The sequence below is a fragment of the Eretmochelys imbricata genome, chromosome 20 (genome assembly GCF_965152235.1).
Source record: "Eretmochelys imbricata isolate rEreImb1 chromosome 20, rEreImb1.hap1, whole genome shotgun sequence".
In the NCBI taxonomy this organism is placed as follows: domain Eukaryota; kingdom Metazoa; phylum Chordata; order Testudines; family Cheloniidae; genus Eretmochelys; species Eretmochelys imbricata.
In genome coordinates, this window is record NC_135591.1 from 20,200,621 (window position 1) to 20,214,585 (window position 13,965).

General features: G+C 64.5%; 2 protein-coding genes across 2 annotated transcripts in view; one reads left to right on the forward strand and one right to left on the reverse strand.

Annotated features, from left to right (window-relative positions):
• SLC44A2 (solute carrier family 44 member 2 (CTL2 blood group)) overlaps positions 1-1,968 on the reverse strand; it is a 38,471-nt gene extending 36,503 nt beyond the window's left edge. The window contains exon 1 of the mRNA XM_077838553.1: positions 1,858-1,968. Within this exon, the coding sequence (XP_077694679.1) occupies positions 1,858-1,885 (28 nt within the window). The 5' untranslated portion in view covers positions 1,886-1,968. The remainder of the gene's footprint in view (positions 1-1,857) is intronic.
• A 4,705-nt stretch (positions 1,969-6,673) lies between these two features.
• On the forward strand, positions 6,674-12,979 carry AP1M2 (adaptor related protein complex 1 subunit mu 2). Its single transcript, XM_077838530.1, has 11 exons — positions 6,674-6,950; positions 7,188-7,255; positions 7,815-7,945; positions 8,194-8,341; positions 8,614-8,740; positions 9,660-9,802; positions 10,326-10,397; positions 11,060-11,218; positions 11,547-11,672; positions 12,438-12,513; positions 12,757-12,979. The coding sequence occupies exons 1-11, from the start codon at positions 6,704-6,706 to the stop codon at positions 12,777-12,779; spliced, it is 1,320 nt and encodes a 439-aa protein (XP_077694656.1). The 5' UTR covers positions 6,674-6,703; the 3' UTR covers positions 12,780-12,979.
• The last annotated feature ends 986 nt before the right edge of the window (positions 12,980-13,965 follow it).

Sequence of the window (13,965 nt, forward strand, 5' to 3'; positions counted from 1 at the left end):
GTGGCACTTACCTCAGGCAGCTCCCAAAAGCAGCGGCATGTCCCCTCTCCAGCTCCTACACGGAGGCACAGCCAGACGACTCTGCACACTGCCTGGTCTGCAGGCACCACTCCTGCAGCTCCCATTGGCCGCGGTTCCCGGCAAACAGGAGCTGCAGGGGCAGCGCTTGGGGTGGTAGCAGTGCGTGGAGCAGAGCCCCCTGGCTGCCCCTACGCATAGGAGCTGGAGACGGGACATGCCGCTGCTACCGGGACCTGCTAGGAGCAGCCCCAGACCCCGCTCCCCGCCCGTAGCTATCAGCACTGTTTGTGCAGGAGAGCAAGTGTGGGCACCCACCTGGGGTAGCTGGGCAGCTGCCCTGGCCCATCGCATTTCTCACAGGGCTGTCACACCAGGGTGTGCCCCAGGCCCAGCCACCCCGCCCCCACTCCTTTCCCCTGCCCCTGTCAGTCCGGGTGGAAGGAAACAGAGCAAGTGGTGCTGGTGATTAGAAACACAGGGCTCCGCACTGAGGGAAACGGAAGTGGGGGTGGGGTGGCAGCCAAGCCCAGGGCTGGTTGGGATAAACACCCCGTGGGAACATCACCCCAGGAACTGGACATGATTGACAGCTGGGGGACCCGGAATGGGGGGGAGGGAACTAATGGTCTGTAACATCACATATCTGGCGCTCCCAGCCCCCCTCTACACACAGCAGCCTGCAAATGTGCTGCAGGGCGGGTTAGAGCCAGCTCCCCGCGAAGGGAGAGCAGCTGAGTGCTGTAACTAAAGGGGTCTGGGCGGCGCCCGGCGCGACGGGGCCCTGGTCTTGGCTGGGGTCTGGGCAGCGCCCGGCGCGACGGGGCCCTGGTCTCGGTTGGGGTCTGGGCAGCGCCCTGCACGACGGGGCCCTGGTCTCGGGTGGGGTCTGGGCAGCGCCCGGCGCGACGGGGCCCTGGTCTCGGGTGGGGTCTGGGCGGCGCCCGGCACGACGGGGCCCTGGTCTCGGGTGGGGTCTGGGCGGCGCCCGGCACGACGGGGCCCTGGTCTCGGGTGGGGTCTGGGCGGCGCCCGGCACGACGGGGCCCTGGTCTCGGGTGGGGTCTGGGCAGCGCCCGGCACGACGGGGCCCTGGTCTCGGGTGGGGTCTCGGCAGCGCCCGGCGTGACGGGGCCCTGGTCTTGGTTGGGGTCTGGGCAGCGCCCTGCACGACGGGGCCCTGGTCTTGGTTGGGGTCTGGGCAGCGCCCTGCACGACGGGGCCCTGGTCTCGGTTGGGGTCTGGGCGGCGCCCGGCGCAACGGGGCCCTGGTCTGGGTCACGGTCTCCTGGCCGTAGTTCTCAGTTCGGCTGCATTGCACCCTCCCCAGGGCAGGACCGAGGGTTTCCTGGCTTTGCACCCCGCTGGGATCTTTGCTTTCAAAGCAGCCGAGGCGAACCCAGCCCCACAGCGCCCATCTCCCCATCACAAACCAGCATCAGCCATCACCCGCCCCTGGCGATGCAGCGGACCAGCTAACGGGCCTGGTTCCCCCCGCAGCCCCCAGCCTGACCGCCCCCCACGGACAGCGGGAGCCCAGGGGCGCGGTTCCCTTCTAAGGGCACCTGGGCCCCAAACCCCGAAGGGGGGGGAATGCGGGGCTGAGCCCCTGGGCGTTACAGGGTCCAGCTGTCTGGGGCCCTAAGGGGAAATAGCCGCGGGTGGGCGGGCACAAGGGGGGATCCCAGCTCACTCCCACCCCGGCTGAGCCCAGCAGATGGGGGCAGCCCCACCCCAGCTCCCCTCGGGCACTTTCCTGCCCAGATGCCCGGCGATGCGGGCGGGGGAGGGCCCCGATCCTGGATGCAGCCCCCCCGCCCCACGGAGCCCCCCCGTTACCGTAAGCCCCGTCCGGCTCCTTCTCCATCGCTGGCCCGGACCCCGCGGGCGGCTGCGTTCACCAGCACCCGGCGCCGCCGCCGCTCGCCCGGCACAGCCCGGGGGCCGCCGGGGGGGCGGGGCTTGAGGACACACCCCCAGAGCTCGGCTGCCCGATCGCCTGGGTCCTCCGCCGCCTGCCTGGGGAGGGGCAGAGAGGGGTTGTGGTCCGCTGGGGCAAGGCCATATAGCCCCATGGCCGCCCCATCCCGTCAGTCCGCATAGTCCAATATCCCACCTCCTGCAGCCTCGGACTGGACCACAGTCCATATAGATCGGTCCATATAGCCCAGTATGGAACCTCCTGCCATTACAGATCAGACCTTCAGTCCACATATCTCATCTTCCACCCTCGATCAGCTCAGCGGTCGCTACTGGCCGATATCTCCCTGCCTGCCAGTGCCACGCCAGGTTGGGCCATCAGGCCATACAGTCCAGCACCCTCCTTCCTGCCCTGCAGGATCGAGCCATTACAGGTCCGCTGGCCCACTTGCCCGCCCCCTGCTGTGCTGGAGAAGATACCACAGTGATGCGCCCCAGACAAGACCCTAAACAGCCCGGAACAGCAGCACGGGTCTGTCCAGCTCGTTAAGTGGCTGCATAGGGGACCAGGCCTCAGATCTCAGTATCCACAACTCTTCCCTAATGGATCTGACTTACAGGTCGATACAGGCCAGCCCCCCATGTCCTGCCATACTATATAGACTGTTGCTGGTCCATATAGTCCAGTATCCCATGTCCTGCCATATAGATTATTATGGGTCCATATAGCCTGATATCCCAGCTGTATCAGATGAGGTCAGCAGTCCGTGTAGATGCATCCCTGCGGCCCGTCAGAACAAATCAGTCCATAGAGTTTGAATTTTTTTTAATGAAAACTCATTGTTAATTTCACTCCCTGCATCAGCTAAGCAGGAGGGGAGGGGGCACTGGTCCCAGGCACTGAGACCCCCCCCAGGACCCGCCCCTTGCATTAGATCCCCCCCTGCTCCTCCTTGGGTCTCAGCAGTGCACAGCCCCTACAGCCCTATAGGGCCCGTGAGCTGCACACAGGGATGTCAGTGCCTGCGAAGGAGCCAGCCGGCCACATTTCCTGTGCGCTGCTTGGCCTGTGATCCTGGCTGTTATGACAAGAACTCACAACCACAACCCCACCCAGCCACAGTCCTGCTGCCTCCCTCAGATCCAGGAATGCTTGTGAAAGGCAAGCAGCTCTTCCCGATGTGGCCTGGAACTGCCTTGCTCGCTGACCCCCTCCAATTACCCTGGGCGTGGGCCCTGCTGCACCGTGGGTCGTCCCCCCTGACAGAACGTGCTTGTACCCACCCAAATATACACCGTGCAATTACAGAGACATGCTGAGCATGGAGGGCTCTGTCCCTGGGCAAAGAGCCCAGGGCTTGGCACCAGCATCTGCCCACACTGCCCAGCACAGAGCGATTGCCTGCTTCTGATTTCTTCCTGAGCTTCCCCTTATTATTATACATGTACCTCAGCAGTGCCCAGAGGCCCCAGCCGAGACCAGGGCCCCGTCATGCCGGGCGCTGCACAAACCCCGACCAATATCGGGGCCCCGTCGTGCCAGGCACTGCCCAGAAAATCAGTCCCCATTTCCAATCTAAAGAGACCAGACAGACCGAGCAGGAGAACAGCAGGCTCACTCTCATTTGACAGAGGGGGAATGGAGAGAGATGCAGGGACAGGCCCAAGGCCCCACAGGAGAGTCTGGGGCAGAGCTAGGAACTGTCCCTAGATCTCCTGGGTCCTACCCCAGCACCTGGGCCGTCAGTGCATCCTTCCTCCTCATCCCTTCTTGGCTCTGTGCTGCCAAGCCCCAGGGTTCGCTTCCCAGACGGACTGATCTCTGCACCTCCCTGAATTCCTCGGGGGCACCCCTGAAGAGATCCCAGGGTGCAGGCGCAGCATAGCGGGGGCATGGAAACAGACTCCCTGGGTCCCTGAAAGGGGAGCACCAGCACCCCCTGCTGCCTCGCTTAGGAAACACATCACAAGGGTTATGTGGGGACAGGGCAGGGGCTGGGCCCTTTGTTCATCTTCTAGCCAAGGGCTTCAGGTCCCTTGGAAAAGGGCGAGTCCCCTGCTCATGGGGGAGCCAGGCCCTGGCAGCTCGGGCTCTGCTTTCTGGAGCCGGGCACTCCATTAGACCTGCGGGCAGCTTGGCTGCAGTGGAACCCGGGGGTCGCCCCCGATGCTGGGGTGACTCTGACCCTCCATCAGGCTGGTGCCAGGGGCAGAGATGCTCAAAGCTCTGAGTTCTGCCCCGTGGCACCAGCGCAGAGCCCCGGAGCAGCAGCCGAGCCGGACGCCCACCCGGGCAGGGCCGACGCCTGGGTTTGGGTTTTGTAATGGAATCGTCCCTGCGGCCCCTGGGTTCAGCTGCCTTCCGGCTCCCGGGGAGCTGAGCGGGCACACTTCGGGGAGGGGCCGTGCCCGGTGCAGCACACAGCCAATAACAAACAGGCCATGCCCACGGCACTGCATATGAAGTGCTGCCGAATGGCAACAGCCGAGCAGCACCTGGCATGGAGGGCCCCCCCAGGCTGGAGGGAGCAGATCTCCTCTCCGCTGAGGTTGCTGGCAAGGAGGTGCCAACCAGGGGGATGGTGTCTGGGAGCTGGGCACCCACCCCACTAGGAGATGGGCTGAGAGCTGGAGCAGGGGAAGGCACCGAGAGTCCCATGCCACTGCTGGGCTGGGGAGAGGAGGGATCGGAGCCAGCCCACGCACATCATACCCCACAGACACTGCGGCTTAGTGGGTGGGGCACTGGGCTGAGACTCAGGACACCCGAGTTCCATTCCTGGCCCTGCCACTGCCCTGCCGGGTGACCGTGGGCAAGTCACATCCCTCTCTGGGCCTCTATTTCCCTGCCCAGACTTTGCCTCTTTAGGGAATCTCTCTCATGCTGTGTCCATACAGCACCTGGCCCCAGGGGGGTCCTGGATCTTGGTGGGGGTCTGGGCAGCACCAGGCCCCAGGGGGGCCTCGGATTTGCTCAGGGCTTCTAGACACTCCTGTGAGACTCTTCAGCGGGAAATGGCATCGGCTGCATGAGCTCCCACAGCTCCAGCTGCCACCCACCTGCATTCCCCGGCTCATGCCGTGCTGCTGAGCGCAGCCTGGCTCCCACGCCCCTCCACATCCAAGCCGCATAGCCCGGCGCAGAGGAGGCTGGATTCCGGCTGGCACTGGCCCTGCCCAGCACAGGCCCCCATTGTCCTGGCTGGCGAGGTCGCCCAGCCCGGGGCTGGAATGCGCCCGCGTGGGTGGCTGGGGAATTCTTGCCAGGCCAGGGCCCTGGGCAGAGCAAGGAGTTTGTGGAGATTCCCCTGCCCCAGGCCACCCCCTCTCCTGCCCCCCATCTTTCCACAATGCTCCCCAGCTCCCTTACCTCCTTGTCCCACCCCCAGCCTGCCCCCCTCTCCCTGGCCACCCCCACACACTGACAGCCCCAGGGCTTGGCTCTGCCCGCCCCCCCCCTCCCCCAGGAATGACCCCCAGGTGCTAAGCAGGGGGCAGGGGTTTGGGGCAAAGCACTGAGGGGGGTTCGCTGGACACTTGGAGGGCAGAGAGGATTCCTCCAGCCCAGCCCCCTGGAGCTGCAGCCCAGAGGTCAGGCCAGCTGCGGGGCAGACCCATGGGGGCAGGGGGGCACAAGCACCATCTGTCCCACGGCCTGTGGGCCCAGGTGAGCCAGGGGTTCCGTGCGCCCCCACCCCAGGGCGCCTCTGTGGCCGCCTCCCTCCTTCCTGTCGGCGGATATGTGTCACTTCCCCTTTAAGGGGCCAGCTCACCTGTGGGCGCAGCTCCCTCACCTGGCCCTGCGGGGAGCCAGGAAGGAGGAAGCTGCGCACAGGCCGGGAGGGGGCCAGGCCAGGATCATGTCAGCCTCCGCTGTCTTCGTCCTGGACCTCAAAGGCAAGGTGAGCCCTGCTGCTCCCCCCACCCAGGCCTCCAGCCCCCGACCGGCTCGGCCTGGGCAGCTGGGTTGGGGGGGGGGCACTTTGCAAATGGTCCCTAAAGGGAGGCTGGAAAGAACCCCAGCATGCTCTGCCCTGGTCCAGTGCCACCCCAGCCCCCACTCTGAACTGGCCGTGGAAACTGAGGCACGGGGTGGGGGAAGGAAACTCACCCATGGCCACAGAACCAGATCTAAGAATAGAACCCAGGAGTTCTGCTGTCAGGCCCCTGCTCCAATCACCAGACTCCACTCCCCTCCCAGAGCTGGGGAGAGAACCCAGGAGTCCAGCTTCCAGCCCTCCCCCCTAACAACTAGACCCCACTCTCCTCCTAAAGTCCTGGCTTCCAGCCCCCCTGCTCTGACTAGCAGATGAGATGTGGGGAGGAGCATGCTGTGAAGGGATGGGGGGACATCCCACTCCCCACAGGGTCCCATGAAGGTCACAGAATGGCCAGAGCAAAGTGAGACTGGCCAGCCCCGAGGCCCACCCAGCCCATCTCCCAGCCAGATGCCCAGCTCCAGCTACACCAGGGGCAGGTGCGGGAACAACCTGCCCCACGAAGGCCTCGTCCGACCCTGATGGAGCTCTGGGCTCTGCTCACCTGGGCTCTGGAGGGGCTGACAGGCCATGCGGGGCAGGGGCTGCGTGGGTGCTGTGGGGGAGCTCGGCAGAGTGTGGGAGGCCAGAGCAGAAGGGGGATTCCCTGCTTAGGGGACTCCACCAGGCTACTCACCTGAAATGAATGAAAGAAAGAAAGGTCACAAAATCCTCAGCCCGTGGTGGAACAGGGCGAAAGCTTCACTGTGGGGAGTGGGTCCCCATGGATGGCGGGGCTGGTGCTCTCCTACAGGGGTCCCCATGGGGGGGCTCCCTCAGGCCTGTCCCCACGCACCCCCAGCCTCTCCGTCCCACAGCCGCTGATCAGCCGGAACTATAAGGGGGATGTGAGCATGGCAGAGATCGATCACTTCATGCCGCTGCTGATGCAGAAGGAGGAGGAGGGGGCCCTGACCCCGCTGCTGACCCATGGCAAAGTCCACTTCCTCTGGATCAAGCACACCAACCTGTACCGTATCCTACCAGCGCTGGCTGCCGCCCTGCCCCCCCCCGGGCATCCCCCCCCACCTTCACAAGCTCTGGTGCCCATGATCTCCTGGTGCTGTGTCCCCAAATGGATGACGCTAACTGGCAGCTGCCTGACCCCTCTCCCCCCGGCAGGTCCCTCCTGGGGCAGGAGTGGGCGTATGGGCAGAACGTGGCACCCTGCTCCCCAGAGTGAGCCCCCCCTTTCCTTAACTCGCCCCACAGTGGTGGCCACCACCATGAAGAACGCCAATGCCTCGCTGGTCTACTCCTTCCTCTACAAGGTGGTGGAGGTGAGCGACGCGGGCGGTGCTGGATCCAATGGGGGTGCGTCCCTGAGGCGCCTCCTGCTGGGCGGCGGGAGGGGCTGCAGCCTCAGCGTCATGTCCCCGGGACCCCGCTTCAGTTGAGCGGAGCGGGGTTGGGAGAGCCAATGATGTCTGCACGGGGAGGCAGCAAAGCCCTGGATATTGGAGCTCTGCCTGATCCCAGAACAGATTCACTTGATTCCCCCTCACCCCCACCCCAGCCTGGCAGCACCCCGCTCCATGTGATCCCAGAACAGATCTGCTTGGCCCCCCCAGCATCACCCAGCTCTGCCTGATCCCAGAACAGATCCGCTTGATTCCCCCTCCTCCCTATGCCTGGCCTGGCACCACCCAGCTCCATGTGATCCCAGAACAGATCCACTTGGTCATCCCCTCCCACCCCTATGCCTGGCGTGGCTTTGCCCAGCTGACTGAGTGGGGCCAGGGGTTATTCCCGGGGAAGGGAGATCCTACCTCGGCCCCTAGGAAGAGGCCGGCGAGCGAGCGGCGTCTGAAGTGGCTAGTGCTCCTGCCCCTCTCCCAGGTTTTCTCCGAGTACTTTAAGGAGCTGGAGGAGGAGAGCATCCGAGACAACTTCGTCGTCATCTACGAGCTGCTGGATGAGCTGATGGATTTCGGGTTCCCCCAGACGACTGACAGCAAAATCCTCCAGGAGTGAGTAGCCCGGGCAGGGGCCAGTCGATTCACGTGGCTGGGCCCGGGAAGGCGGCCAGTGAAAATAAGGCAAATGGAGAAGCTCAGGAAACAGAGGCTAGTACAGAGAGAGGAGTTTCCTGTCAGGTTCATGGGGCTGGACCTCTGGCGCGGGTGTAACTAGGATCTCTCCGGCCAGGGGCAGAGTGGGCAGCAAAGCCTGTGCCCCGGGGAGGAGATGGGCTCTTTTAACCGGGCATCATCCCCAGGTACATCACCCAGCAAGGCAACAAGCTGGAGACCGGCAAGTCCCACGTGCCCCCCACCGTCACCAACGCCGTGTCCTGGCGCTCCGAGGGCATCAAGTACAAGAAGAACGAGGTTTTCATCGATGTCATTGAGTCAGTGAACCTGCTGGTGAGCGGGGGGGGGGGGGGGGGCGGCCCTGGGGCCACAAGGGAGATGGGCCAAGGGGTCCCGGGGGCTGGAGACGAGACTCCAGCCTTGGCTCCCTGCCCTGGCCGGTGGCTGCCCAAGCCCCCCAGCCCAGCTTGCCAGGAGCCCCGGCGTGTGTCGGGGCCGTGGCCGGCTCCTGGGGGCAGGGCCCAGGCCCAGCACTGAGCCCGTGCCCGGCCAGCGCGGAAGAGGGGAACAGGGTCCCTCCGCTGACCACGCTCCCGGCCCCCCAGGTGAACACCAATGGCAGTGTCCTGCTCAGCGAGATCGTGGGCACCATCAAGCTGAAGACGTTTCTCTCCGGCATGCCCGAGCTGCGGCTGGGCCTTAACGACCGCATGCTCTTTGAGCTGACCGGGCGTGAGTACCTGGGGTGCCCCGGCTTGCCCCTACCACGGCTTAGCCCCTTCTGCGGAGAGCATGCACAAGGGGAGGGGGGCTCCCTGTGTGGAGGGGCAGGCTGACCCCACAGCTGCTCCCCCCACACTTATGGCAGAGCTCCCTTTAGCACCTGGAGTTATTGTAGGCCCTACATAAACTGTGTCTTGGTGTCGCGGGGCGACGACTCACCGCTGCAGCACCGCCTGCTGGTTGCCCAGGGAATTAGCTCTTTTCAGCCAGGAGCGCCCTCTGCCAGTCGGTGTCTCGCCTGCCGCTGGCCCCATGCCCCTCCCGGACCCCTTCTAGCCTAGGGCTCTGCCCCCTGGCAGTACCCCCTCAGTCTGGGTCCCCCCTCCCAGGGAACCCCCAACCCCCATCCCTCCCTTGCCTCAGGGACTACGGTCAGTCATGGTCTAGCCCCCGCTCCCTGGGGCAGACGCAGTCCGCACCACTCGTCATCGGCAAGCGGGGTCGGACCAGCTGCCTCTGACTAGGCCTGGGCTGCCCCTCTGCAGCCTTAGTACCCTTGTGTGGGCCTTTACCTCGGCCTGGGGCTCTGCTAGGCTGGAGCGCCCCAGCTCCCTCTGCCCTTCCCTGGGTACCCCCTCATCTTCCCCAGCAGCCAGGTCCTCCTCTCTCCAGGTAGCTAGAGAGAGTCTCTCCCCTTCTGGCCCACAGCCCTCTGATAAGGGCCAGCTGGGCCCTAACTACACGGGCTACAGCTGTGGCTGTTTTCCCTCCCAGCGTGGCGGGGGGAACACCCCGCCACACTTGATGTTCAGCTTCTTATCACAGAGCAGTAGATCTTGAGTGTCTGCAGGGCTCCCCCCATCCAGTTGCACCCCCCCAGCCCTTCTGCCACCCCCCTCACAGCTGCCCCCTCTGCTCGCCGTTCCAGGTGGCAAGAACAAGTCGGTGGAGCTGGAGGACGTCAAGTTCCACCAGTGCGTGCGGCTCTCGCGCTTCGACAACGACCGCACCATCTCCTTCATCCCGCCTGACGGAGACTTCGAGCTCATGTCCTACCGGCTCAACACGCAGGTGGGCAGGGGGCCTGCAGGGAGGGCACGGCACCACACTCTGCCCCGTCCGACACATGAGACTGGAGGGAGCAGGGGGCTGGGAGCCAGGACTCCTGGGTTCTGTCCCTGGCTCTGGGAAGGGGGTGGGGATCTCGTGGGTTGAAGCAGGACTCCTGGGTTCTGCCCCTGGCTCTGGGAAGGGGGTGGGGATCTCGTGGGTTGAAGCAGGACTCCTGGGTTCTGCCCCTGGCTCTGGGAAGGGGGTGGGGATCTCGTGGGTTGAAGCAGGACTCCTGGGTTCTGCCCCTGGCTCTGGGAAGGGGGTGGGGATCTCGTGGGTTGAAGCAGGACTCCTGGGTTCTGCCCCTCGCTCTGGGAAGGGGGTGGGGATCTCGTGGGTTGAAGCAGGACTCCTGGGTTCTGCCCCTGGCTCTCCCAATGACTCGCTGTGGGACTTTGAGCGACTCCCTTTTTGCCCCACTCCTGGGCACTACCCGGGGCAGGGGGGGGCCTGACTTTCCGTTCTCTCTCCCTGCGGGAAGGTGAAGCCCCTCATCTGGATCGAGTCGGTCATCGAGAAGTTCTCCCACAGCCGCGTGGAGATCATGGTGAAGGTGAGCCCCTGGACTGGGTGTGTGTGGGGGTAACCTGCCATGACCGGGTCCAAGGGCACCTCGATCCTTTGCGCCCCCCCAGATTTTTACACTGCTGTGCCAGATGCCCCAGAGCTAACGGGGTGTGCGGACTCCCCTTGGCCTGCACTGAGCCCCCCCCAAAACACCCTCAGCCTGCCAAGGAGAATGAACACCTACAGCTTTGTATGCCCCCAGTGGGGTAAGACTCTAGTGGGGAAGGAAGGCCTAGTGAGTAGGACGCTCCCTTCAACTCATGAGACCTGGGTTCAATTTCCTGCAGGACCCTGAGTGTGTCACTCACGCTGCCCCATGCCTCAGTTTTCCCATCTGTAACATGGAGTTAACATGTCCTTCCCCCCGGGGGCAGGAGGGTGGCTGTGAGTGGCTTGGACAGGCACCTAGACAGGAGACCTTTCCCCTAGCGCTCCTTGGGCTGCAGGGCCCAGTGTCCTCATGGATGATGATAAGCCCCACCAATTAACTCCTCCGCACAGTAACTCTGCTGCCTTCCTGGCTGAGCAGCGGGAGGGTCTGATCTCATTCCCCCCAGCCCCCCGGCCCCAGCTGGCTCAGCCCATGGGGTTGCTGAGCTGTGAAAGAGGATGCCCCTGACGCTGCGTTCCCCCCCTTGCCCTGGGAAGGCAAAGGGCCAGTTCAAGAAGCAGTCGGTGGCCAATGGTGTGGAGATCTCGGTCCCCGTCCCAAGCGATGCCGACTCCCCCAAGTTCAAGACCAGCGTTGGCAGTGCCAAGTACATGCCCGAGAAGAACATCGTCATCTGGAGCATCAAGTCGTTCCCGGTGAGAGAGCAGCCTTTGCCCTCCCCCTTATGCTGGCAAGGGCTGGGAGCCGGGACTCCTGGGTTCTATCCCTGGCTCTGGGAGGGGAGTGGGGTCCAGTGGTTAGAGCAGCAGGTGCTAGGAGCCAGGACTGCTGGATTCTACCCCTGGCTCTGACACTGACTTTGCTAAGTAACCTTGGGCGAGTTACTTGCCCGCTGCCTGTCCTGGTCGAATCGATCCCCCAGGTCAGCCAGCTGTTCGCAGGGATGTGGGAAGGTGGGGAGAGGGCGTCCTGGGGTAATCTGCAGCCTTAGTTTCCCCATGAGGGCCATGCTTGTCTCCACAGGGTGGGAAAGAGTTCCTGATGCGGGCCCACTTTGGGTTGCCCAGCGTGGAGAAGGAGGAGGTGGAGGGGCGGCCGCCCATTGCTGTCCGCTTTGAGATCCCCTACTTTACCGTCTCCGGAATCCAGGTAAGCAGGAGCGGTCAGGGGGGTTATATGGAGGGAGGGGGGCTGGGTGTGGAGAGGAGAGAACTAGGAGAGTGGGGGGCAGGGTGTGTGGAGAGAGGGCCTGGGAAAGCCCGGGGTGGGGGGGCTATACCCTTTCCCATGCCATCCCCCCTCCCCCTGCTCATGGTGCCTTCAATCCGAGCTGCCAGCCTCCCTCTCGCCCCACCCTGGTCTCTCCAAGCCATCCTGCCTATGACCGCCCCCGGCCCTGGGGGGGGTGGGGAGCTGGGGAAGATGAGCTGACGCGCTCTGGTTCCCACATTCCTGCTGCGCGGCGGTTCTGTGGGCAAGCGACTCATCGGGGGAGCTGGACCCGGGATGGGGGAGCCCCCCCCGGACTGCAGCTCAGTTGCCAGAAGTGGGGCTCATTCCCCCTCCTCTTCCCTGAGCCTTCCTCTGCAGCAGGGGGCAGCCTGCGACCCTAATGCAGAGTCGGGGCTGTCGCGGGGGGCGGTGCTAAGGGAAATGCAGCGACTCTGCAGATGGGTTGGAGACGCAGGGAGGTCAGGCCAGGGCTGGGCTCTGCCCCAGCTCCTTGGGCAAGCCTGTGCCTCGGTTTCCCCCGGAGAGGGGCCAGAGGGGAAGGTCCCGGTGACTGGCAAGCTGGGGGGAGGGGATACAGCTCTGAGCTGGGGGGAGGCTGGAGCAGTCCCCCAGTGGTGCCAGGGGAGGGCGGGAATGTCCCCACCAAATAGCCGCCTGCCTTGTGACTTCCTTCCCCGGCAGGTGCGCTACATGAAGATCATCGAGAAGAGCGGGTACCAGGCACTGCCCTGGGTGCGGTACATCACCCAGAGCGGGGGTGAGTCACCCAGGGGCTGTCCGGCTGGGGGGTGCGTTGGCCGGGGTCTGCCCTCTCAGCCCTAGAGGGGGGGAGCTCACTCTGTATCGGCCCCCCGGCCGTGGGGGTGGGGGTCTACTGAGGGTGGGCGGATTCCAGGAAGGGTCACCAGGCCATGGTGCACTTTGTGCTCCCGTGATCCACTTGGCCCATTATGATCCCCGGCTCCGCATTTCACACGCACGTCTCCCTTTCTCGGTCCAGATTACCAGCTCCGGACCCAGTAGGCTCCAGCCGGGCGGCGAGGGATCCTGCGGCCCCACGATTGAAGGAGGCTGGAGCCCCCGGACCGCAGCGAGTGCCCTGTGAACCTAGAGAGGCCCTTTTAAGAGAGAATTTTGTGCATTTCCCCCTGGGCTGCTGTCCGCCGTCCTGCCCCCAGCTGGGGCTGAATTTCTGGCGACTCCCCTACCCCAGGGCCCGGTCCTTTCTCCCGACTTATCTATTGATTTATAAAGAGGAAATGAACCTCGCTTGGCTCTGAGGATGGTTTAGTGCCAGCTGCCAGGGGGGTGTCCGCTGTGAATCGGGGAGGGGCTCTCCTGACCCCTTTGGGCTGGAAAGTGCCGCGGGTACCTGGGCAGGACTCGCAGAGGGCCCCGTTCTGCCCTCAGTTGCTCCCCACTGCAGTCAGCGGGGCTGGATATGCGTCCCTGAGCACAGGATTGGGCCCAGCAAGAAACCCAAGGGAGGACGACATAGCCCGAGAGCTGGGATGGGATCTAAACCCACCTGCTCCCGGGCATGAGCCAATCTCTAATGGGTCAGGAGGGCACTCCAGCACCAAGGAATCGCAGCACTGCAGGGCGCCAGGCCCCTTCCTTTGAAGCAGGAGTATCTGGCTGCTACAGGCCGGCCTCTGTTTGTACCACCACGAATGGCAGCTACGTGGGGGACCCCTATGTGTCATCCCTGCTATGGATCAGCTGGGGGACAATCGGCCAGGAGGGGACAGGAGGCAAAGAGCTGCGGCTGAGTTCTGCCCCATCCCCTGCCAGCTCCATTTCCCCGGGCAAGGGTCTGACCCAGTGCTCGTGGGGAAAGGTAACCGGGGCCTGGCTCCAAACTGGCCTGCGGCTCCTCCCCGGGCCTGCTGGCTTTGCGGCGCCGTGTCCCGGCAAAGCTGGGGCTGAGGCGAGGGTGCGTCGGCCCTTCGCGCCGGGCGGCTGGAGCTGCCAGTCATCCTCACACAGCGGCTGCTCGCCCGAGAGCCGGGTATTAATGGCCCGGGCGTAAAGGCCGACCCCCCGCAGCTCGGCGCCTGGGCCAGGGGGCGGAGGGGTGTGGGCAGGAGCAAGGCAGGATGGATGGCTGCGCTGAACGGGCTGGCATGGAGAGGAACGTATCCTCCCTCTCTGGCCGGGGGGGGGCAGCACAGGGGGAAAGGCCTGGGAATTTCCCCACTCTGGTAAT